At 40.6% G+C, this 27,334-nt stretch overlaps 1 protein-coding gene across 1 annotated transcript in view; it reads right to left on the reverse strand.

The window, feature by feature from the left end:
• Positions 1 to 6,564: 6,564 nt before the first annotated feature.
• LOC127567371 (A disintegrin and metalloproteinase with thrombospondin motifs 7-like) overlaps positions 6,565 to 27,334 on the reverse strand; it is a 64,579-nt gene continuing 43,809 nt past the window's right edge. The window contains exon 5 of the mRNA XM_052010219.1: positions 6,565 to 7,007. Coding sequence (XP_051866179.1) covers positions 6,826 to 7,007 — 182 coding nt within the window. The 3' untranslated portion in view covers positions 6,565 to 6,825. The remainder of the gene's footprint in view (positions 7,008 to 27,334) is intronic.

Raw genomic sequence — 27,334 nt, forward strand, 5'->3', positions numbered from 1 at the left:
TCTCCACTCTTTAGCTGTGATTATCATAGACAATGTGGCAGCAGTGGCCAGTTTCATGGAAGAAGTAATGTTACTGTAATATTGAAAGACCTGTTGGAATCAGGGCACTAATATTCTCAACTATTTAGCTGGGAAAAGTAACTGTAAAGATTCTTCTTCCAGCAAAAAGCCTTGAAAGATAGGGAGAAGAGATGTTGATCTGGCTGATGAAGTTTTTATTTTGGTAAATGAGACCTGGTCATCATAATAGGGCAGGCATCTAATTGCCACTTGATTCTGCATGGAAAGAAGCTATACCTCTAACCCTATTCTCTCTGTATGTGCATGTAAGAGAATATTTGTAAGCACTGAGAATGGCTGTGATATATACTCAGGGGAAGGGTGGCATAGTTATATTCCCACAAAACACCTGCGGTCAGAAACCTGAAACATTTCCACTAATTTAGCTCAAAAGTAGATAATCAGGATACCACTGAGAAGAGGTAGGTTGAGGGATTAAACAACTCACTGAAACTTGCCAGATAAGCCAATGCAAGAGTAGACCTAAGGACTAAACAACAAAACCTGACAATGAAAACTATCGCTGTTTCCTTAGGTAATTCAGAGAAAAATTTTGTTCACAAGAGTTTTGTTAGTTCTTTGTTCAGCAAGCATTGAAGAAAATTTTAACTGTATAAGTGCTAAATCCTGATGTAGGGTTCAATCTGAAACATCCACAATTCCTTTACCCACAGATGCTAACTGACCTGCTGAGCTCCTCCAGCAGATTGTTTGTTGCTCCAGGTTCCAGCATCTGTAGTCTCTTATGTCTCTAAGTGCTAAATCTGTCAGCTTTGTTGTTCAGTCTCAACACCTTTGAACCTGCAGACACAGAGACTACAGATGCCGTACTCTGGAGCAAAATAAAAAACTGATGGATGAACTCGGCGAGTTAGGCAGCAGCGACAGATGTAGAGAGAAGATCGACATCTCAGGTCAAGCAAAATCCTGATGCAGAGTCTCAACCTGAAATGTCGACATCCCTCTGCCTCCTGAGATGCTGCCTGACCCGCTGAGTTCCTCCACTAGTTTGCTTTTCACCTTTGAATCTGCATACTTGCTTGGTGTAGTTCTTCAAGATAAGATACCTTTATTTGTCACATGTACATTGAAACACACAAATGCCTTTTTTGCGTCAAGTGTTCTCAGGGCAGCCCGCAAGTGTCGCCATGCTTTCGGTGCCAACATATATGCCCACAACTTCCTAACCCGTACATCTTTGGAATGTGGGAGGAAACCGGAGCAACCGGAGGAAACCCACGCAAACACAGGGAGAACGTACAAACTCCTTTCAGTCAGCAGCTGGAATTGAAGCCGGGTCGTTGGCGCTGTAATAGTGTTACGCTAACCACTACACCACCATGCCACCCTTGATAAAAAGACCTTGATAATGTTTGCTCATACAGCTTCACTGTGGGATTCAAAGGATGACCACAGGAGTCTCAGGAACAGCAACAGGCTGCCCCCAACCCACCTGCTGCTGTAGTTTATACCATATTTCCATATGATATGGAAGGAGGTCATTTGAGCCCATCGAGTCCATGGGAGAACTGGGGAATCCAATGACCCCATATATTTTCCCTGCACCTATCCCATGTTCCCATCAAATCCCCCCAGATTTTATCACTCCAGCCAATTAATTCCCAACCTTCCTGTCTTTGGGATGTGGGGCGAAACCGGAACACCTGGAAGAAAACCACATGGCCACAGGGACAACATGCAAGCTCTGCACACCCAGCAGTGCAGGTCATGATTGAGTCTGTGCCACTGGAACTGTGAGGCACCAGCTCTACCACCTACACTACTCTGTCACAGTAGACAACGAGTGGCTCATAACAGAGGTGCAACTGGAAGGAGCCATAACCTGCAAACCCTGCTTTAGACAATGAGAAGGCCTGGGTTTTGGGCAGCAGGTTACAGACAGATGCAGCCTCCTGCTGGACATGCTCTGCCGGTGGCTGAGGAAGTGATCACGTTCATCAACATCTAGGCTTCAAGACTTAACACTGGTCCCCAGGGCTCTGCTGGACACATATGCAGGATTTCACAGTCAGTTGCTCGTAAGTGCATCAAGCCTTATTTAACAAATGCCTTATTTGCATGGGTTGGTGTGTGCATCAAATTCCCTATTGACAAGACCACTCAGAATAAGCGGGCACTTGGGTTTGCAGCTCTCGGGTTTGAAAAGAGACACTGGCTGAATGTGACATTCGAGGCAGCAGCCTGGAGAATGCTTTCATTAATATTCATGCAGCTCATTGAAGATATTTGGCAGCTGCCTCCATTCATTGATTCTGTGGCGCTCCCTTTAAAGAAACTCGGTCACAGGAGGTAGCTATTTGCCTTTAAGGCCAGCATTTATTGCCCATCCAAAACTGCTTTGCTGGGTCATTTGAGGCAGTAATTAGGAGTGAACCACATTGCTGTCAGCCAGGCTTGGCTTTAACACCATAATTCATCGTTAAGGGACTTTGGTGGACCAGATGGCTTTTTATGACTAAAACCAGCTTGGTATTGCAGAGTGATTTAATGAACTGGGTATCAATTCCCCATCCGCATTGGTGAAATTTCAACTCAGGAGTAGGTGCCACTATTCTATGGAAGCTTTGCTGTACTCAGTCCTGTAAGCAGACCTTGAAATTGTCTGCTTGGTAAAGGATGACCCAGTGAGGGCTCCAAACAATGAAGCACAAAGCACCAGAACCAAAGCTTTGGCTGGGTGTAGGTGCTCCTGGAGCCCCGGATTCTTTGAATAAGGAGCAGGAGAAGGAGAAGTAGCAAAGGAAGGAGGAAGAAGACGTACATACGGTTAGAGAGGCAGTGCATATTGTCATATGGGTTGCTCTTATGGCTGCCAGGTTTAGTTACCCACAAGTACTATGAGCAGATAAAATCTGGATGGAAATACACTTAGTCTCATCTACTTCCACCAACACAAAGGGGCCATGCAAACAAGCATAAAAGCCTTGCCCAACTACTCCCTCCCCACCCCTCCACCAGTACTCAACATCTGTTCCATTTGTCATTCAACAAATATGACTACTGCAGACCAAAATGCTCTTTTACAAACTACACGTGCTTAACACTCTAATATTGTGTAAAATGCCCACATGCACACACTTAGATCTTCCTCACCCTACAAATCCTATGTGGTGTTTTCCTCACAGCTCTAGTAGAGGTAGAGGGAAGCTGAAAAATACTATGATACCGGAGGAACTCAGCAGGCCAGGCAGCATCCGTGGAGAAAAGCAGGCGGCCAACGTTTCGGGTCAGGACTCTTCTTCAGGACTGAAGATAGGGAAAGGGGAAGCCCCATATATAGGAGGGAAAAGTGGATAGGTGGATAAAAGAGGGGAGGCGGGGTGGGCACAAGGTGGTGATAGGTAGATGCAGGTAACAGATAGTGATAGGCAGGTGTGGGGGAGGAGGGGAGAGCAGATCCACTAGGTGATGGGTCAAAGGTAAGGAGAGAAAAAAAAGGGGTTAGAAAAAAGAGACATAGGCTAGGAAAGGAAAGAAGAGGCATGGTTGGGGGGTGCAAGGGGTGTGGGGATTACTTAAAGTGGGAGCATTCAATGTTCGTGCCAGGAAAGCTGCTCAGGTACCATTCTGATAGTTGACATGTTCCTGGTCAAAGCATCACTGGGATTTGGAGGCCATGAATATGCTTTCTTAAACAGAAACAGAACTTTATCTCAGCTCCTTCCAATAACAGCGAGCGCCACAAGGAGCCATTCAGGCACCATATAGGGGCAGACACAAGAGATTGCAGATGCTGCAGTCTGGAGCATTAAACAAGCTGCTGAAGGAACTCAGCAGGTCAGGCAGCATTTGTGGAGGGAAAGGAATGGTCAATGCATTGGGTCGAGACCCCACATCGGGAATGTTGCAGGGTCTTTACCAGAAATGTTGACCATTCCTTTCCCACCACATTTGCTGCTTGAGCTGCTGAGTTCCTCCACCATCATGTAGGGGCAATCTTGGCCATCCTGACATGAGGCCGCATGTAGGGTTCCAACAGAGAGAAGGGCAGTGGGTTGGAAGGGGAAGAACTTTAATTGGTAGCTTTTGTTCCATCCATGCATGGCCACTTCACTGCCAACAATAAGATGCTGAGCACTTTGCTGCATGTCAGGTTTCTTAATTGGACATTGTGGATAGTATTCATATTCTGCAAGTCCACAGTGGTTGCCATGGTTGCCTCCATGCAGGAGGCCACTGCTTTCACGAGTTAAGCCATCACCAAGGTCTATAACAACACACTCTTTCCATCACTCCCCTGGAGCTCACAGCCTAGCTGTGAGGCCCACCACCACTACACACATTCATTGTTACTCCTTCAAAAGTACCCTGTTGTTTAACAGACTCCAGAATCCATTATCTGTTTCCAATATAGAAAAGATGGTCCTGAACCCTCCAACAGGGTCTTAATGTTATGTTTTCTACCTCTACCACCCACTCTTGCTCACGTATTATGTGAAAAACCATGTGAAAACTCAAAAACCAGTGGTGTGAGTATCTCTGTTGGCGGATGGTGACTATGTACCCACAAAGTGTACCTCTACCTATCTTGCATTATGGATAAAATTTCTGTGGAGATCAAAGATGTGAATTAAAACCACAGAACAGAGAGGGGAACAATGTGTGCAATGTAGCTGAATGAGATAGAATTTTGTCACAGGGTAGCTGTGAGTCTCCCATCTCCCTGCATGGGTTCAGCTATCCCAACTATATTGGAGACTGCTAATCCCCAACAAATGTTAGCTGGGCTGTGGTTGAAAGGTCACTTCCAGTTCACTGCTTCTCCCTAACTCCTCAATTCTAATATAAAGTTGGAAAGGGATCATCATATTGGCATATGTTGTACAGAGAGATGTGCAATTAACATTTGATAAGGGGGACACAAGACAAGAGGTATAACCTTTTATAATGTCCAGACATAATGTTAGGGTAGGTGGACAGATGGGCATATCTGCAAGGTGAGTAAGTGTGAGAAAGTGATGTGTTGGAGTTTACTTGGATGGGAAGAATGAGAGGATTGTTTTAATGCACACATTCACCTGTAACCACATGTGTGCATATGTTCACCTTTCCAAATCTAATGAGGTCATTAAATCACCTGCATGGGACTACATACTGACTTCTTCAGCTATGTTGAACCACAAGATCATGGTATCAGCTTCGGTCCTCTACCTCTTTCTTAGCTCCAAGTTTGACAATACATGAATCTGGGGGCAGCACTAACATGTCAAGTTTCAGCTTTCCTTTGTAGTGCAGTTAACTCCAGACCACATCAAATGACAGGCTGCCCAATCTACTTTAAGGGGCGCGAAGCCCAAAACTGAAGTGGCTGTGTAAAGATACACATGCGCTGCTGAAGATAATCAATTCTTACAAGCTGGAGAGCCCAATCCACTACCTCCCACCCAAGCCCCATTCCAAGTGCAACACAAAATTAAAATGCCGCTCTTGATATTTTTTCCTTTACAAATATATAATAGACAGATGTAAAATTTTACAGGGCAAGAAAGATGCAGTGCATCTTCCTCCCTGAAGAAAATATGGCTGAATAAATATTTTTTTACAAAAGAGGTGCCTTTTAAAATACACATTATCCTTCATGAGCTGCTCCACGTCTTAGTGTAAACCTATTCTTCTTCCCAGATAGATGTGAAAAGTGATTGCCCTGAAGTACTTTGTGTTGTTTTTCAAGGACATGATAATGTGTTATGCAAAACTAAACCTGCTAATTCAAAATAAATAAACAAATCTGAACAGGAAATGTTCTATTTGAATCTCTAAGCATTTTGCCATTGTATGAAAAAATCACAGATTGTTCATTGTGTTGAGAAATCACAGGTGTAGGGAAAGTGGCAGCACTCATCTTTCAGCACATGAATGATCTTTTCCAGTCAATTTCTGTCACTTCATTCTGCACATCTGTGTTAATAATACCTCTTTCTTATCTATTCCCAAATGTAATTGATGAAGAGATCTTTCTTTTTTAACAAAAGCCAAATTTTGTACTACTTCTCACTATGTGGAAGTCTTTTTTGCTGTTCTAAAGATTAACAGTTGATTTCATTAATCAAAACGGCAAACAAGCTCAATAATAATCCCACCTTTAACTTCTGATCCCTGATCCTGCAGGTTTGCATCTGCAACAGTTGAGCACCTCAATTTAAAATGAATTTTAATTAAACACAGAAGTTGAAGATGAGATTACAGAGGAAAGGTTGTGGCTCCCAGATGGCCTGATATCAATACAATCACTTTAGGGAGCTGTGTAATGGATATTTACTCTCAGAAGAAGGTTGACTCCATATTTTAATTCAGCAACAGCAAGAGATTGCTGTAAATAAATCCAGGAAAAGTTTATTAGGGAAAATGAAGGACACCTGGGAATGTGCATTCTTATTAAATACAGTAGTATTAATACTTATTTTCCAGCGTTCTGGTTTTAAAGTTAAAAAGGTGAACCAGTGAAACTGTAAAAACCTTTTGCTCACGTTGGTATTTTTGTAATTAAGATAGATAAGTATTTAAGTCTAAGGACTGGAGTTTCCTATGAAATGAACTAATTGAACTTACAATGATTAAGAACTGACAAAATAAGGAAACTAATGTGCAATCAGACTGCTTCTCTGTACCTGGGAAAAGCATATGTACTTATCAACCAAACAATGACAGATTTAAACAGCATCTTGGTGATGTCATCAGAATCATTCAAAACTTTGTTGAAAGGAGTTGGTTCTAGTTACTTGAAGCGTAAATCCAAACTGTCTTTCATGAATCCGAATTGGCTCCTCGGCTGGAACCCCGTGCAATTCCTTTTCTCCTTACTGTGACGTTAAATTTCTGGCAAGTTTGACAGCATTGAATTTTTATTGCCACCATGGAGCATCTACCCAATTTCTTCAAGGTGAGGCAAAATTTTTCTGACATTCTGTCCTTAATACAGATGTTGTCTGAAAGACAATGTTAACAGCATTATTTAAAGGTCTGCAACAACAATTCCACCTCATCTCCCACTTCAAACACCCCCATCAGTTTTGGTTTTCACATCAGCAGAAGAAAATCAATACTGATCTCTGGTATGTTGTGATACAAACATATGAATTACACACAGGAGTCAGACCCTTGACCCATTAAGCCTCATCTACCAATCAATAAGACCACGGCCGATGCTCAATCACAATCAATTATTTGCACTGGGTCTTAGTTTCAATCTTTACTGCAAATCATTGTGCCAGTAATGCAATGTCAATACACGTCTTTGATTCGGTTCAGCCTGTTACGGACTCAGTGAAAGTCCCTTTAAGATAGAGAGTGTGTGTGTATGTGTGTGTGGGGCGTGCTTACGTCAATAGAAGATAAAGGACGTAATGACGTTGTTGAAGAGGTTAGAAGAAGAAGAAGGAGAGAGAGAGAGAAGGGAGAGAGACACCAGCCTGCTTGTTTTCTCTATCGATGGATGAGAAACAATAACTGTGTTTGCCACTGAAACCCATGTATGGAAGTTGGAAGTAATCCGGTGGAGTTCACTTTGTTGCTGACCTGTAGAAGGAAACAAGTATTTGTGTGTGGACGACCATGATTCGGATGCTTTTCGGGGTGAGGAAGTCACTACCGAGTAAACACTGAAGTGTCGTTTGGGTTCCATCATGGAACATTTGGATTTCATATGTACTCTCTCTATGTTTCTCTACGTCTATGTCTTATCTGCAGACAACGGTGGTTGTTGAAGAAGTCCTTGCTCATGTTTCACCTTATGGCTTGCGGAACTGAACTTTAAGAACCATTCCGGAACTGGGAGTTTTGGACTTTGCCGCACCCACACACACACGAAGAGTTTAGTTTTGGGGTTAACGTTCGAGGTTTAACATTTTTGAATTCTAACATACTAACATTTTTACTTTTATTTTACGTATTATCATAAGTAGTGATTAATAAAATAGTTTTTAACACTAAATCATGCTCAGTGTGTTTCTTTTGTTGCTGGTTCGTGACAAGCCACTGTGAGCACTGGGACCTTTGGAGCACTTGCCAAAAAAAGAACAAAATTTCATGGACAGACAAATTAGTGTTGTACTTTGCATTGACTTTTTGTTGTTTGAATAACAGTAGCAAACAGACAAGGCTGGATCATGAAGGGCCCAGCCTCTGGACAATTTTTCCATATGCTGAAAGTTGATTGAGTTGACCCCCTGCATTTGACTGGCAACCCTTGAGGTGTTGCAAGCTCAGCACGGCAACTAGGCCTCAGAGATATACCACTGAGGCTAAGCCTCTAGAAGCATAGATCGAGTGGACAATCAGAGACTTTTTCCCAGGGCGACAATGGCTAACACGAGGGGTCATAATTTTAAGGAAGATATAGAGGGGATGTCAGGGCTAAGTTTTTTTACGCAGAGAGTGGGGAAATGCGCTGCCAGCAGAGGTTGTGGGGGCAGATGCATTAGGCACATTTAAGAGATAGACACATGAATGATAGAGAAATGGAGGGCTATGTGGGAGGGAAGGGTTTGATAGATCTTAGAGCAGGATAAAATGTTGGCACAATATTGTGGGCCAAAGGGCCTGTACTGTGCTGTAATGTTCTATGTTCTAAACATAAAAACACAAGAAACTGAAGTTGGAGTAGGAGATTTGGCTTCTTGTGACTGCTCAGCCATTCAGTATAAACATGGCTGATTTTACCTCCGCATCATTCTTCTGCACTAACCCCATTCATTTCTCTTGTACAAAAAATAGATCAATCTCTGGTTTGAATAAGGGAAAGTAAGTAGACATGAAGCATGAGTTGGATGTGCCAGATTGGAAAACTAAATTAGAAAGGTGTAACAATGAAGCAGCAATTGTTAACATTTAAATAATTAATGCAGAGTATACAAGTATTGTAGCTCCTGTTACACTAGAAAAATTCCAACAGGAAAACTGGTTCAGCCAAGGCCATTAACAGAAGTTAAAGGAAATATTAAATCAAAGAAAACCATGTGTGATGATGTCAAAATAAAGAATCAGTAAGCCTGAGGATTGGGAAAATGTCATAATTTAGCAAAGGAGGATCGTGACCTTGATCAGGAAAAGGAAGGTAGATTACAACAGTCCAGTGAGAAACATAAAAGCAAACTGTAAGATCTTCCATCAATATGTAAAAATGTAAGTAATAGTCAAAGTTCACATGGGTCCTTTGCAGACTGAAAAACTTAAAGGAATTTGCACAGGTATTTAGAAAGGAAAGGCAGGGAGGGATATGGGCCTAATGCAAGCAAATGAGATCAACATAGTTGGACATCACAGTCATCTGGCACAAAGTGGACCAAAAGCACCCATCTCTGTGCTGTAAGCTTCTATGATTCAAAGATACTACAGTTATAGAATAAATGAGAAGCTCTAAGAAAGAAATTGTCATATAAAAAAAGACAGTAATGGGAAAATTAATGAGAATGAAACCTGATAAATCCCCAGAATCCGAGGTGCTGCACACTAGGGTTTTGAAGATGGCAGCTATGGAGATTATGGATGCATTAGCTTTCATCTTCCAAAATTCCACAGCAAAATTTCCACAAAATGTAAGGCAGCAAATATAACTCCATTTTTTAAAAAGTAAAGAAAAAACAGGGAACTACAGACCAATTAGCCTGACATCAGGAGTAGGGAAATATTGGAATTACTCTTAAGAAAGTGGTAAGAGGGCACTTAGCAAACAGCAGGATGACAAAATTAAGGACTGGAACTTCCACCTATCAGATGCTTCACATAACATAGATCTCGGACTTCAAGTTACAAAGAGGGGTAGGGATGGAAAGAACAGAGGGAAGGTCTGTGATAGAGCCCAGAATTTAAAGTACCTGTTACCTTGATAACCTATTTGTCTGATGAAGGGTCCTGATGAAGTCCTAATGAAAGATCTCAACCCAAAACGTCCTGTTTATTTCCCTCCATTGATGCTGCCTGACCTGCTGAGTTCCTCCAGCATTTTGTGCTTATTGCTCCAGATTCCAGCATCTGTAGTGTCTCTGTCTGCAGACCTTTCCTCTGCTTTTGACACCCCTACCCTCTCTGCAACTTAAAACAGGCTTGTCTATTCACTTTTCCATTTCTGACAGAAGAAGGTCGTTGAACTGACATGTTAACTCTGTTTCTCTCTTCATGCATGCTGTTGGACCTGCTGAGTGTTTACTTATTTTAAATACTTGTTATTTCACTTATTTTTACTTTCTTTTAATTATTTTAAAAATTTGTTTGGGTAATCATTTTTGGGTAATTATAGGAAGGATGTGGAAGCGTTGGAAAGGGTGCAGAGGAGATTTACCAGGATGCTGCCTGGTTTAGAGAGCATGCATTATGAGGAGAGACTAACAGAGCTAGGGCTTTACTCTTTGGAGAGAAGCAGGATGAAGGGAGCCATGATAGAGATGTACAAAATATTAAGAGGAATAGATAGAGTGGACAGCCAGCGCCTCTTTCCCAGAGCACCAATGCTCAAAACAAGAGGGTGTGGCTTTAAAGTAATGGGTGGGAAGTTCAAGGGAGATATCAGAGGGAGGTTTTTCACCCAGAGAGTGGTTGGTGCATGGAGTGCGCTGCTTGGGGCAGTGGTGGATGCAGATACGTTAGTCAAGTTCAAGAGATTGTTAGATAAGCATATGGAAGAATTTAAAATAGGAGGATATGTGGGAGGAAGGGCCTGTATTGTGCTGTATTGTTCTATGGTTCTAATACAAGATAAATGTAGTGCATAACATAAAAGTAGACAGCAAAAGCTTCCATAGATAAGTAAAATGGAAAAGATTAGTAAAGGTGAACAAAGGTATAACGTACTTTTAGTAAACAGAATTTCTCCCAACCTTGCTCCAATTGATCTTCAGACTTTAAGGCAATAAAGTTGGATCGATCATGACATCATGATTTTTCCTAGGCACAGTTGGCAAGTAGGAAACCCTGCAACCATGAAAACTCACACAGCCCTTCTCAGAGCTCCTTTACATGGAAATACTAATGAATTTCTTTTCTAAAGTTGTACCGACCGAAGAAAAGTAAGTCTGGAGCTGCTTTTATTTCCCTGTTGCTGTTTTTTTTTGTGATTCGTAATTTGAAGTTTACAGCAAAAGAATCACTGAAATGAATATTCATATAAATTGCTATTTAAGTGAAGATCCTTCGGGTTACTTTCTCTCAAGTCATTTTTCATGTTAATTTCTGGTAAATTTATATAACAAGACAGTAATCAGTCTTCATCTCTTTCATATGAGCTGGAAAGAAAATTGGATAGCTCACAGTCTCTTACATGCTGTTAGGTGACACCAGCAGTGTATAGTTGAGGGACTTACTCCTGTGTTATCAAAGTGAACACATTTCCAAAATGCCACCCACATTAAGTTTAAAGAATAATATAACAAATATGTCCTTCAGTAAGCTTCAGAGTATGCACCTATTGAAAACTGTGTTGTAATAAATGATGTGTGCAATTATTACAGTTCCATTAAAGAGTGCTCAGATAAGCAGAGCTTAAATTCAGTGTTCTGCTCGTGGGATGACTCTTAAATCATTTTTTTCTTTAACGAGTAAGCTTTACACAGCCACTCCATGGAATAGTCCCATTAGTAGCAGGTAATTGCTCATGGAGGCCCCACTGTACTATAACAGACAGGTAATTACCCATATAGTTATTTTGAATATATTTCCCAAGTGGTTAAACAAATTTATTCTATGAACAGCTGAGGTATTTTGAGAACTTGTGGTGTCCTTCCATCGATGTTGTGGCAAGAGATAAAGGAAGTTGGAAATTTTACCACTTGACCACGTAGGGTCAACGTAGTAAAATTTAGTGCTGGGCCTGCCATTTCTATGTGATCCAGAGAGCAATTTCATCAGGATGGAATAAAATTAAAGAGCATAGAAGAAATGAGTTGTAATAATAACTGTTTTATAACTAATATCCACACTCTTTTATGCAGATTCAAAACCTTCTTTGCCCAGAGCAGTTGCTGGTCACGAAACAGCAAGCTGCCGCTGATTGTGTTTATCTGAAGGGGAGTTTCAATGCATTGCACCCAGATTGCTGCAGCGCAGGTACCCATTGACAAACAAATCCAGTGTTCACCTAACCTGCAATGGCTGCAAGACTATTGTAGCTGTTGACCCAAGTCTGTCTCTCCTGCCACACCAATATATTAAATTTAAGGCCAATTAATATCTCTCTGTTATCTCTCAAGATCCAGTATGTCAACTGAAGATGCAGATAGTATTGCTCAGGTGTAAATGTTTTCAGCACAGAACAATATTAACTACAGTTTGGATAGAAACTTATGCTTACCTTGTGATCTCCAGCCCTACTCCGATGCTGCCTGTTCTCTTTACATTTAAATCATCATGAGAACACATTTGTGGTGTTTGAGTTATGAATTACACATGTTCATTTGGATTGCCTGATTGCACTTTCACAGCAGATTTTACATTCAGACTTTTGCTACAGAGCCTACATGAATTTTCAAACCATATTTCACTTTAAAGTCAGCACAGAACCTACCATGTCTGAATTTTGCTAACAATGACACTTGGTCATAAATCCAGGCCCTGAATCTAATGTATGTGGGATCCACTTGTAGCAGAAACTAACATTAATACATCTAAGAGTATATCAAGGGTATGGCTAAAATTTGTAATATTTCCTCCATTTTACAGTGATAATGATAGAAATCAGCATTTAAATTTGTGGACCGGAACAATAAGATCCAAAGTAAAAAAACAAACTACTGGACGAATTTAGCGGGTCACAGAGCATCTGTGCAGGGAACTGGTCAGTTGACGTTTTGGGTCGAGACCTTTAATCTGGACTGTCCAGATGAAGGGTCTCGATCTGAAACGTAGACTGTCTATTTCACTCCACAGATGTTGCCTGATCTGCTGAGCTCCTCCAGTAGTTTATTCTTTGCTCCAGATTCCAGCATCTGCAGTCTCTCGTGTCTACCTTTAGATACTATTTATTTTTATTATTGCCACAGCAAATTTTGATGCTGGTTTGAGGCATTTTTGAATCCAAAGCCTTAGTTCCCTGTCCTGAACAAATCCATTTGGATGGTTCCCATTTTAATTTCATATGAATTTAAACAAAATGAAATTATGATGGAATTAAATTCACAGCTGTCCCTCTCCACTGTCAAAACATGGTGGGAATCCCTTACTTATCCATATACATCACTGACAATGCAATGTCAATTATGGTGTCAAAGCGAAAAATCTCTGACAACATTGCTGAAAAGCATCTCTGTAAGTTCCTTCTACAACATTCCACTTACTTTCAATTATTTACATCCTTTCATTTTTATATCGTGGCTAATTGGAAAAGATCAGACATAGGCAGCACAATAGATTGTGGAATGGAGGTTATAATAACTGATACCATTTGCAAAATAACTTGACCCAAGTTTGTTAATGACTTCTAACTTGCAGTACTAATTATCCATTTTCTCCAGTAGAGATAATTCAAATTGCTTTGATGTCATCGAAGCAACAACAGGTGCACAGTTAATGGTAACATCATTTCCTGATTATATTGGTATGCATATAAAACACTGACCCTATGAGTTGAAGCATATACTGTTGTAGTGGTGTATTTTTAAATGGATCCTTGTTATGGTAATTTGCCTTGCTTGTCCTGGAGATATGTATCATGGCAGTGTAATGTCAGATATCAGCAGCCTTCCAGTCCCCTTTCAAATTTTCACACACTCTGCGAATTGGTGAGTGCCAGTAGTTTATGAGGGTTACCAGAGGTAAATCTTGCCCTGGTCTGACAATCTCTCACACATTTAGACCTTTAGCAAAGGCTATTGGATAGCCTTCAACACCTAAGGTCCTACCTCACTTTCCGATCTTCCTTATCCTAAGAGCATTAAAGATACTTGAATTCCCTTGATTTGTCCACTGTAATTTTTGGTAAGCTCTGGAGAAATAATTTGATGCTGAAGATGCTTGTCATCTCCCTGGAATTTCTATCAATGTTTCAGCAGGAAAATCCTTGTGCAGATTCTATTCTTGTGTATCCAGTTATGGTCACAGGATCATAGAAACATCCAGCTTGGCAACAGGCCATTCATCCTAATTCATCCATACTGACCAGTGGGCACTGTTTCCTACTATTCCCATTTCCCAAGCACTTGGTCCATAGCCATCCATGCCTAAGTAATTCAAGTGCTCATCTAGACATTTCTTAAATGCTGCCAGCTTCAACCACTCTCTTAGGTAGTGTATTCCAGGTACTTACTACTCTTTGGTAAAGTAGGTCCCCCTCATATCCCCTCTAGATCTCTTCCCCGCTCCCTTAAATCTATGGGTTTATCCACCTCTGATATAGGGCAAATGTTTCCTGCAGTCTACCCTACTTCTGCCCCTCATCATTTTATATACTTCAATCACTTCTTCTGCTCCAGGGAGAACAGACCTAGCCTCTCCACTCTCTCCTCATAATAGAAATGCTCCATCCCAGGCAACATGGTTTCTATATCTACTTCCAGACAAGAGGTAACAATGGTGAAAGCTGAGTGGACCACTCAGACCAGGATTATTGTTTTGTCCCAAGAGTAAAGCTAAGTTGTGAGAAGGACAGAAACATGAGAGAGTGTGGGTTCCCACTTATCACCCTTCAGCCTCTGTCTCCACCTTCATCCTCCCCTCGCCTGGTTCCACCTGCCTTTTATTTTTCCTTATCTGCTTCCCATTATCACCCACCTGCCTGTGTCTCCCAACTCCATCCCCCACCTGGATCCATCTGCCCACTATTCCTCACCCCTCCTTGGTCCACCTGTCACCTTCTGGCCCTTGTCTCACCCCTCTCCCTCTCTTCTACATATTGGCTATTTTCCATCTATATTCTCAGTCCTGAGGCAGTGCCTCGACCCAAAACATCAACAATTCCCTCTCCCTTTGTCCACACCCCTACAGATGCTACTCAACCCGCTGAGTTCCTCCAGCAGTTTGTTTTTTTTTTGCTTCAGATTCCAGCATCTGCAATTTCTTACACCCGCATTCAGTCACTGACCAGATGACTGTATTTGTAGCTTATCCCCACGGTCACACCAATTTTACCCTATCAGAGACACCCCACTCCTCCACCCTCACTGCAGCTATACAAGCTTCTTTTGTCTCCTTTTTAGTCCTGACTAAGAGTCTCTGACCTGATATGTTGACTCTGTCTCTCTTCACACAGATGCAGCCTGACCTGCTGAGTATTTCCAGCATTTTTTGTTTTTGTTTTAGATGTCCAGCATCTGCAGTTTGTTTTTTGATTTTCACTTTCATTGACATGTTATCTTTCCTGGCTTCAGTACATGCTTAGAGTGAGTTACAGAACAAAAGAGAGTAAATTGCAGAACAAGATCAGCAATGGGAAATCATTTGTGGCTTAACAGAAACATACAAAGCATGAAGTTATATTTTAAAATGATATCCTAACCTTGGCAAGCATGCAACACTTTGATGAGAGTTCAAAAGATCATTCTCTGAATTATTCTCTTAGTCTTTCCTTTACCACTCAACTCAAGGATATTTCAAGCTGTTCCTCCCTTGGACTATTGCAGATAAAACAGTGAACTCTATTCTAAAGGGCAGGTGGATGTGACACTTACACAAAAACAATTTAATCATAGGATAGATGTAAATCACTGCAGGGCAAACTAGTTAACATGACACAGTTGAGATAAACCATGTTATATCGTAGAGGGAATATTGTGTGAGATTTGTAAGAAACAATGCTTGAAGGCCTTATGTTTCTAACCTATGTAAATGACATGGAGACAAGAAGCAAATTGTGAGCAGGTTAGTTTTGCTGACAGCAGAGAATACTGTTTAAGCAAACTATTTGATTTGGTACGCTAATGAACAAACACATGCTGAGTGACCTTAATTTTACCAAAATTAAAAATACTGCGCTTTGGAAGAACTTCCTGACAGAGAGATAAATGGCTAGATAGATATGCCAAACAAAATAGCAGACTCAAAACATAACTAAATCTTGCAACAGGAAGGTTCAGGGAATATTTTCCTTGAGGTTTCCTTCATCTTCCACTTCAGAGAAAAGTAGTGGAACAACCAAGGAAATGTTTTGGAAATCCATTCTTAGCTATTACTGTTACTCCAGGGATTCTTGACGATCTAGCCCCAACGTACAGAGCAATCATCAGCTGCAGTTGAGAATCTCCTTTAGGGGTGACCTCTTGTCGATTTTTGTTTGTATTCCTGGTTTTACTGATGGTTAATTTCTTGTAAAATTAATTTTTTAGTATTCCTGATTTTACTGACAATGAAAATTCAGATCATATTCAAACTTTATTGCATACAGGAAAGCCTAACTAAAACAAAATCAGGTATATTTCAGATAGTCCAGTTTCTTGAAAGGTCATCAGTCCGAACCAGTACCTCTGTTTTCTCACCATAGTTGCTGCATGACCTACTGAATGTTTCTGGCATTTTAATTTTTATTTTAGGTTTCCAGCAGTTTATTGTGTTTTGAATACAACTTAATGACTGCTGATTTCCCTCTTCTCTGGAATCATCAGTTAAATTAATCATGGGATCAGGTGGGGCAAATAAAGAATCATCAATTAACTCAAAGAAACTAGAATATAGTCAAATTACACACAAGAATCTTATAATGCACAGCCCAGGGGATGTAGGACCAGCAGAATATTATTTGACTCTGAAGCCAATTGACATTCTCCAGTAATGTACAGTGAGTAAAAGTGCAGGCACTTCCCTGAAGCACTCATGCAAAAGTAGCATATTTGTCAATTTGAATTGTATTGAAAGTTAGCTTGATGTTAAAATTATTATTTCCAAACACTCTATTAAGGTGCAATGTGTTACCCAACTCAGCCCTGGTGTGTGCTGCTGTACATTTTAGCATATCGTATTTGTAGTCTGTCCCAATCAAGACTGAGCATCATTAACTTTGAGGGTGGAGCAGAGGTTACTATTGCTGCAGATCATGAGGATATAATCATCCAAACAGCTTGGACCCCCTTGCCCTTGGAACAATACCTCAACCCTTTTGTTAGCTGTGTTGCAAAGATTACCCCATGACAAGAATTTACGCACAAGAATCATCTACTCCTCAAAATGAAATTTAAGACCTGGAATGTCAAGAATGTTTGGGATCTGGAATCCCCTACAGTGACAGACTATCATAGCCCAGGAACTCAAACACTCCCACATTAACAATGCTGCCCAGAACATCCATCTTCTTCTGTAAGAGCAAGCTTGAGAGGGAATGCCATCTTCAGAGGTTAGTTTTGTCATCAAGTTTGAGCTGGTCTTGTGACCCAGTGACTCTTCCTGTGGAATAAGCAAATGCCTCACTGTGATATGGAACCAGCATGCTATGGCCTTCAGTGCATACATCCCAACCCTGGAAGTAATGAAAGAAAAAAAAGAAATTTACTCAGGCCTTGAAAATCCCAGACCTGGGTCCCAATGGAGATGAACTAATCTGCTTTGGTATCACTAATCCCCAAGTCAGAAAGGGCACAAATGCCTGGAAAAGTGTGACTGGGAAAGGTGATAAGCTAACTCCAACAGAGTTCTCCTCTTGGCGAACTGATTAGAGCAGAGTCTTGTCATAACCAGCACCCTTCAACCCTTCACCGTCAGGTAAAAAACAAGCACAAGCCTTCATGATGATATCCACAATCCAAGCATTTGAATCCTCAAAGCAGGGGGCCAGAAGGGTGCAGAAATTCCTCATGTCATATCAGATGCCAAGGACTGCTAGAATGATCATCATCTAATCCATTCAGTCAGCTCTGTCAGTTTGGTTCTTAAACAGCAAAAGGGCAGAAATACTGCTTCAGGAAAGTCAAAAACCCTGCAAAGAAAGCTCTGCTACTTTCAACCGAAACTCAATTCTAGCCTAATATGGGAAGAGGGTGAAAAGGCCATCCAATGGCTGTGAAACAACAAGATATCTGAAGCAGAGCAAGTCCTTGAAGTATTAAAACAATGAAGTACTTCTGGTGCACTTTCACAGCCTTGTCTTTCTCATGTGAGGAGAGAAGAGCATGCCAGGGGATGTTCCAGGCATTGTAATTATGAATGATTTTACAAGGGAGATGTCCAATTGAGGTAACAATCAAGGGGTCTCCCTGTTGTCTGTATTGGGAGGGTGATCACCAAGATTGCCCTCAACTGCGTCCTCCCAATGGCCAAAGAGCAACTCTGAGATTCCAAAGATAGATTCTATCCATACAATGGATGTAATCTTTCCTTCATGAAAAATCAAAGAAAAATGTAGACAATGGCACCAGTCACCTTTATTGACCTTACAAAAGCCTTTGATTTCATCAACCAAGAGGGATCGTGGAAAATCCTTCTCAAATTTATCTTTCAGGATTGTTTACGATTCTGTATCAGCTAACAATGACATGCTAATTCTCACTGATGGGTCCACCCGAGACCAATGGATCAGCACACCAATACTCTTCATAATCTTCTTCGTTCAATGCTGCACCTAACCTTCAACAAGGTCCTCGTCTGAGTGAAGTTAATCTAAAGGCAAACAGGATACTGCTCAACCTTCATTGTCTCTACTCAAGAAATAAGATGCCTTTTGCTCCAGTCATTAAGCCTCAGCAAGCAATGCTTGCATATGCACGTGTGAAGGCCAGGTCTCAAATCAGCAGTGACTCCTTCACTGAAGCCTAGAAGAGAATCTGCTTGACACTAAACACAAAGATCCTGCAGCCACCTCCTCCCCCCCACCCCAACGACCAAATAAAGATCCATGAGGAGATCCTGGAAAATCTAGAACATTTCCCATATCTCAGGAACTATCCCTTAGCAAGAGCAGGCATCAATGATGAAATTTACCCTCACTTTGAACTGCCAACACAATTTTACATTGACTTAGTGTTTGAAGACCCAAGACCTTGAACCTTGCATAGAAGTCATGGTCCAGGCACTAGAAAAGCTCAAATAAAAACAGAAAATGGTGGAAACACCCAGCAGGCCAGGTAGCATCTGCGGAAGGAAGGAGAGGAGGATTCATCCATTCGTCCTTCAGCCTTCAGGACCAGACAGGGAGGACACAAACATTTTCCAGCATTGCCTACTTCCTCATAGTGCAGGAATTCAGAGACAATGCTCGCATCCTTACTGATGAAGCATCGAGGACCTGAAAGTAAGGACATGAGCATTGTCTCTGAATTCCTGCACTCAAAGGAAGCAGGCAATGCAGGTAAATGCATGTGCCCACTCCATCTGGTCCTGTTGGCTGAATGAGAAGTAGATGAATTCTCCTCTCCTTGAGCTGAGTGGTCTCCCTAACTCCTCTCGCATTCCAAAAATATACAGGTTAGGAAGTTTAGGGCATGCTATGTTGGTGCTGGAAGCGTGGCGAAACTTGTGGGCTGCCCCCAGAACACTCTACGCATTTCACTGTGTGTTTCGATGTACATGTGACTAATAAAGAAATCTTTAAAAAAAATTGCACTACTGTTGATGCCATTTTACATTGAAAAAAATGTGAGGGAGGCTGTTTTGCCTCCAGGAATGTGCGCAGAAAAGTTGACATCAATTTTCAATTGCATGGAACTTCTATCTTGAGGTGTGTCAATGAATTTTGAGACCTTATTTTCTCAGTAATCTGTGGCCTCCTTTTGCCTCATGCCAGAATATACTCCCTCATGTTTACAACAAAATAAATGACAGTTACACATCTTTTCTTCGTTTTTGGAATGTCCACTTCGATTTTTTTCCATCGTTAAATTTATTATCAATCAATTGATTTGTTTATTAAAATCTGGGCCCAACAAACAAACACTTGGCCACAATGTAGGTTGAAATGCCAAAATACAGTCAACAGTGGGAGGGGAAAGTATGGAAGTTGCATGAATCAACAATCCTCCTGTTGACAATTGTTCATACATGTTAAAGTAGAAGTAAGAAAAATAGTTGGTGTGAATAGTTGGCTTGCAAATAACTAGCAAGAAAAAGATGATGATGTGTGGATATTTCACTAATTGGCCATTAGTCATTAATGGATTAATTACTTCATCAGAATTAAGATTTGTTCAAAAATGTTCAAGTAATATGTGATAAGTAATGACTGTACTGCAGTAAATGAAAATAAGATATCTTTATTAGTCACATGTACATCAAAACACACAGCGAAATGCATCTTTTGCGTAGAGTGTTCTGGGGGCAGCCCGCAAGTGTCGCCACGCTTTTATTTATATTTGCAAATGCTGAGTCCATGAGCAAATATTCCAATATCTATGGTGAAAACTAAGCAAGCCAATACAAATTCATGCTGAATCAAATTTAGGTTTCCTTCTTCAAACTATATGGCGGTGTAAAACTTCTTATTGACCCATACTTATCAATACATCACAGATTCAATTCTGACTCTTACCATCAGAGCTACAAGCAATAAAACAATACATATTTGCTTACTAACACTTTGAATATCAATGAAAAACAGGCAAATATATATGTGAAAAGTGAGGCAAAGCTACACATTGAATGAAAAGGCTGGGAGGCAAAGTGGAAATGGATCTGTTGGAATCAGTACTTTCTTTTTCCTTTTAAAAATATATTCCTTGAATGCAATAAGGAATCTCTTGTCAGAATGGGAACAACCTTTGAGTTCTTAATGCTGCAAATTTGGGGCCAAGCAGAAGTAAGTTATTTAAGCAGGAGCATTACAACATCAAGCTGCCATATAGAAAGGCTTGGTAGATGGCTGTAGTCAGACAGCATCAGCTAGTCACACCTCAAATCCTCTATCATATGGTAGGTCTCCACTCATAAATGGTCATAAAGTACAGCAGAAATAAGTTCCACCAGATCCTTACTCATTTGGGCCCCACTAACATTGCTGGAGTGGGTAGCTGCAGCAGGTCAGGAAATATGTGTCAAATGCGGAGGGCGATGAAAAAGTCCTCTGATTCCAAAAAGACTCGGAGGCAGATGAGGAGCTGCAGAAGGATGTACAAAAAATGGTAATTTGACCACATCATGCTTATTTTTATATCCTTTACACTGATTGGTTAAACCAAAGTCATTAATTAAAATATTTGCACACATGTATTTTGAATGAAAGAGCAATGAGGATCCCAAATTTTGCTTATATGCATCACGGCTTGGTATGGCAACTGCTCTGCCCAGGACCGCAAGAAACTGCAGAGAGTTGTGGACACAGCTCAGTGCATCATGGAAACCAGCCTCTCCTCCACGGACTCTGTCTGTACCTCTCGCTGCCTCAGTAAAGCAGCCAGCATAATCAAAGACCCCACCCACCCTGGGCATTCTCTCTTCTCCCATTGGGCAGAAGATACAAAAGCCTGAAAGCACATACCACCAGGCTCAAGGACAGCTTCTATCCTGCTGTTATAAGACTATTGAATGGTTTCCTAGTACAATAAGATCCTGACCTCACAATCTACAGTCGTTATGACCTTGCACCTTTTTGTCTACCTGTATTACACTTTCTCTGTAGTTGTTACACTTTATTCTGAATTCTGTTATTGTTTCCCCTTGTACTATCTTGATGCACTGTAATAAATTGATCTGTATGAACAGTATGCATGACAAGTTTTTCACATGACCTCGGTACATGTGACAATAATAAACCAATTCCAATTCCAATCCCAATTTGTACCTGCAGTTCTGGAACACGGAAAGACCTGTGCTGGCAGCTGTTATAAGATGAGGTCTACAGATAACTGGGGATGAGCGAAAGTATAAGAAGAAGGTAAAGCTAAACATTAAGAGAAAGCTGTATTGACAAAATCAGAGGGAACAAGCATCAGCAGATTTACTGCATATGATCAAGCAGATGTCTACTAATTAAGTTTAACAAAATAAGAGGCAAGGAGGTGGGATAGAAGGTCAAAGCCAGCAATGAATCGCTGTGAGGACTGAAGGTAATGACTGGATTGGGAGTTTGCAACTCCCTGAGAATAAATTTCACCAAGCATAAGTATTTGCAAGAGAATCACAGAGTGGAGACCTACCATATGTCGATAAAGGATATGAGGTGTGACTAGCTGATGCTGTCTGACTACAGACATCTACCAAGCCTTTCTGTATGGCACCTTGATGTTGTAATGCTACTGCTTAAACAACATACTTGGTACATACCTTTGATGTAATAAAGTCATTGCAACCTGATCAGTACCATTTGGAAGCAATGATTTTCTCTGAATAGGATGTATTCCTACAAATATTGGGCAGGTTACACCACCTGAATGACCTCCCACCAGCACCTGAACTCCCACAACTGTAGCACGTCACACTGTGACAGACCAGGCAAATGATGCTTAATGGAAACCTCCTTTGATCTGAAGGCCTGGTGTTAAGTTTTTTTCAGAAACATTTTAATCGAAGCAAGTCTTGTTTCACTTGTAAGCCCGGATTCATCTGTCTTTCCTTTTTTTCACTTTTTCGCTTCCTCTGGTAATTTTCTGAAGTTCACTGGGTTGATTTTAACTTTCACTAAGTAATTTTCCTTTGTGATGAGGTCATATTTAACAGCAACAGCAACTTGCACTGTTATAACACCTTCAATTTTGTGAACCATTCTGAGGTCATTCATGGGAACAATGTAGCAAGATATTGGTGAGAAATGGCCTTTACTAAGCTCATTAAAAGCAGGAGTGACTGATGAAAATATAAGAAACAGGAGCAGGAGGAGGTCATTCAGCCCCTCGAACCTATTCCATTATTCAATATAATCATGGCTGGTCCAATCCTTGCTTTAACATTACTCTCTCGCTCCCTCTCCATGCCCCTTAACACCCACATAGTTTAACTATATGCGAATCCCTGCCTTGTTAAATGACTCTGCCTCATCGCTCTGGGGTAGGGAAGCATCTGAAGTGAACAATTCCTTATGAAAAACAATAGCCCCTAGAAGAGCGGAGCTGACGACATCATAATGTGGGTTTTTTTAATCGAAGAAATATCAGTCCAGTTTTTTTCTCTTTGAAGTTTTTGGTTTGCTTTTGTCTATTATTACACTTTTTTTTGATTTGGGGGTTTTCTCTTCATATAATTAAATTTCTTTTCAATTTTTTTCCATCATGTACACTTAGCAAGAGAGCGGGGGGTCTAGATTACATATTTTACTCCTTGTGAGTATAAATATTAACTGTTATTATTGTTATCCCGATCTCTTTGTATCATATGTATAATTATTAATGTTATGTATATCAATTTGAATTAATTTGAAATTCAATAATTTGTAATATGAAATTCAATAAAAAGATTGAAAAAGAAAGAAAAACAATAGCCCCATTAAAGATTTCTCCATGAGGGAAAAAATCCTCTCACGATCTTGCATGTTTCAATAAACTTACCTCTCATTCTTCTAAACTCCAATGTGAATAGGCCTAACCTTCTACATATCTCAATCCCTTTATCCAAAGAATCAGCCTACTGAACATACTCTGCACTGCCTCCAATGCAAGTACATTCTTCCAAATGTACACAGTATTCTAGGTACAGTCTCACCAGTGCTCTGTCACTGAATCATATACTTTTATATTTTATACCCCTTATAACAAAAGCCAACATTTCACTGGCCTTCCTCATTACTTGCTTTACCTTTATGTATTTCACGTACTAGGATTCCCAGATACATTTGTATCACATATTTCAATGTCTTACTCCTTTTAAATAATAATTTGCTTTTCCATTCCTCCTTTCAAAGTAGAAAATTACTTTCCAACATTTGGTTCCATCTGACAAGTTCCTCCTCACACAGTTAACCTATTTATATCTCTTTCCAAGCTCTTTTTTGTCTGCATCACAACTTGCTAGCATCTTTGTATTGTCAACACAGAAAGGCAGCATGATTTGAGATGGGAATTAGGACCTCGGCAGCAGAAGGCTTTGCCACTAATTATTGGAGAGATTAAAATCAGGTATGCCCAAGAGGTTAGAATGGGAGGATATAGGGATATCAGAGAACTGTAGAATGGAAAGTAATTTAAAGACGAGGTGGACCCGGTTTCCAGTGAGCTCAGAAGTATTTGATAAATGCAACATGATGCAAGCTAAAATAAAGGTGGCTGAGTTTTGGATGCACACTTATATTTAAACTTATATGGTGTCAGGTATTTTAACTTCTCAAGGCATTTCTTAATAACTTCAGCTGAATTAGAGTACAGTATCTGGAATTAATAAAGAGAGATGGTTCTGAGAGAGGTGATTAGTAAACTTTTCCATGCATCATCCCTATCCTGACAATGAAGGGTTATCTGTAAGGGTGGCTTAAGACCTTGGCTGCTGGTAATGTGTAACAATCACACACACACTACGACAGAGATGAATCATTCCCTGTGGACCACATCTATTCATTCTATTTAACCTCCTCATTCAGGTCATCCCTCACCCTCTTCACTCGAAGTCTTGTATTCTTTTGGATTTCTGTGTTATATACGCAAAGTGTGTATAATACTTGATTTCATATCCATTTTTGGACTAAAATGTGCGACTTCTATACCCAGCACGTACCACCAGGCTCAAGGATAGCTTCTATCCTGCTGTATAAGACTATTGAACAGTCCTCTAGTACAATAAGATGGACTCTTGATCTTACAATCTACCTTGTTATGGCCCTGCACCTTATTGTCTGCCTTCACTGCACTTTCTCTGTAGACACCTTATTCTGCATTCTGTTACTGTTTTCCCTTGTACTACCTCAATACACTGATGTGATGAAATGATCTGTATGGATGGCATGTAAAACAAATTTGTCACTGTACCTCAGTACATGTAACAATAATAAACCAATTTACCAATACTCTTTGCTTTTAAAAATCTAGGTGTCTAGTTCTGGGTAGTGCTCTAACAAAAGTTGTCTACATTTGTATACATTATTAAAAAAATGTTCAATTTAATTTTAAATTGTGTTCTAAATTAATCAGACTGCACCATATTTATCCTGGAGATACAAAAAAAAATCTCAAGGTAGCAGATAGAAAGGAATAAATAATGTGCATGAGATGTGAACATTTTAAACTGGAAGGTAATTTCTGATGTTTAGATGAATTCCGAGAAACTGAGATATCCAGGAAGGAAGGAAAGCATGCAGCACAGGGCACCAGCAACACAGGCAGAAAGCTGGAAAATCAAAAAGCACTGAACTACTGAAATCTTGTTATATTTTCAAAGCTTTCACAAGGAAAGTGAGCCTGAGGCAGTTAGAATAGATGTGTAACATATGGCATTTATAGAGATAGATTAACAATGATCCATTAATAGTGACATTATGCTGTAAGTTTTCCTGATATCATTTCCTCCTATGATAATACTGCTTGCAACTTGTGCTGATTATTTTTACCGTTGTACTCATATATCACTACTTAGGGTGACAAGTGAATAAATATGATAGAACAATTTGGTTTATGGTGAAAAGTATCTGAGAGCAAGCTGATGTAATTAACTTTGTTTTAATAAAACTAATGATCAGAAATATTTTGCATAAATCTCCAAAGGATATTTCTGTTGTATGTACAAATTTTCATTGGAATCAGAAAAAAATGCTCATTTGTCCAGCACCTGGAATTGAAAAGAAACCACTTGCATAAAATCATGCTTTAATCACAATCATTGCTAATTTTCTGATCTCTTTTATTGGGATCATTGAATTAACAGGCTTCAACTGAAGTAGCTTAAGTAGAATTGGATCTTGTACAAAAAATAATTGCAAACATAATAAAGATGGAATAATGTATTCTGTTACTTATTGTTGATACAAAATGAGATAACTGTACTTAATCACTTCAATGTTAACTGACCTGGATTCAGAAAAGGTATTCAGCTATTGATACAGTTCTATTGTTGCACCAATAAAGATACTGAAATACAAATGCAATTATTACCATAATACTAGTCTCCATCATTAAAACTAATCACGTTATTTTAGAACATAGAACATAGAACAATTACAGCACAATTCAGGCCCTTCGGCCCACAAAGCTGTGCCGAACATGTCCCTACTCTAGAAATTACTAGGCTTACCCATAGCCCTCTATTTTACTCAGCTCCATATACCTATCTAACAGTCTCTTGAAAGACCCTATCATGTCAGCCTCCACCACCGTTGCTGGCAGCCCATTCCACGCACTCACCACTCTCTGAGTAAAAAAACTTACCCCTGACATCTCCTCTATATCTACTCCCCAGCACATTAAACCTATGTCCTCTTGTGGCCACCAATTCAGCCCTGGGGAAAAGCCTCTGACTAACTACCCTATCAATACCTCTCATCATCTTATACACCTCTATCAGGTGCCCCCTCAACCTCCGTCTCTCCAAGGAGAAAACGCAGAGTTCCCTCAACCTGCTTTCATAAGGCATGCTTTGCATCCCAGGCAGCATCCTTGTAAATCTCCTCAGCACCCTTTCTATGGCTTCCACATCTTTCCTGTAGTGAGGTGACCAGAACTGAGCACAATACTCCAAGTGGGGTCTGACCAGGACCTATATAGCTGCAACAATACCTCTCGGCTCCTAAATTCAATTCCCCGATTGATGAAGGACAATACACCATATGCATTCTTAACCACAGAGTCAACCTGCGCCGCCGCTTTGAGTGTCCTATGGACTCGGACGCCAAGATCCCTCTGATCCTCCACACTGCCAAGAGTCCTACCATTAAGACTATATTCTGCCATCATATTTGACCTACCAAAATGAACCACTTCACACTTATCTGGGTTGAACTGCATCTGCCACTTCTCAGCCCAACTCTGCATCCTATCTATGTCCCTCTTTAACCTCTGACAGCCCTCCAAACTATCCACAACACCCCCAACCTTCGTGTCATCCACAAACTTACTAACCCACCCCTCCACTTCCTCATCCAGGTCATTTATAAAAATCACAAAGAGTAAGGGTCCCAGTACAGATCCCTGAGGTACACCACTGGTCACCGACCTCCACTGAGAACACGACCCTTCAACAACCACTCTCTGCCTTCTGTGGGCCAGCCAGTTCTGGATCCACACTGCAACGTCCCCTTGGATCCCATGTCTCCTCATCTTCTCCATAAGCCTCACATGGGGTACATTATCAAACGCCTTGCTGAAATCCATATACACTACATCTACTACTCTCCCTTCATCGACGTGCTTAGTCACATCCTCAAAAAATTCAATCAGGCTCGTAAGTCAGGACCTGCCCTTAACAAAGCTATGCTGACTATCCCTAATCATATTATACCTCTCCAAATGTTCATAAATCCTGCCTCTCAGGATCTTCTCCATCAGCTTACCAACCACTGAGGTAA

This window comes from Pristis pectinata, chromosome 2 (assembly GCF_009764475.1).
Source record: "Pristis pectinata isolate sPriPec2 chromosome 2, sPriPec2.1.pri, whole genome shotgun sequence".
NCBI lineage: Eukaryota > Metazoa > Chordata > Chondrichthyes > Rhinopristiformes > Pristidae > Pristis > Pristis pectinata.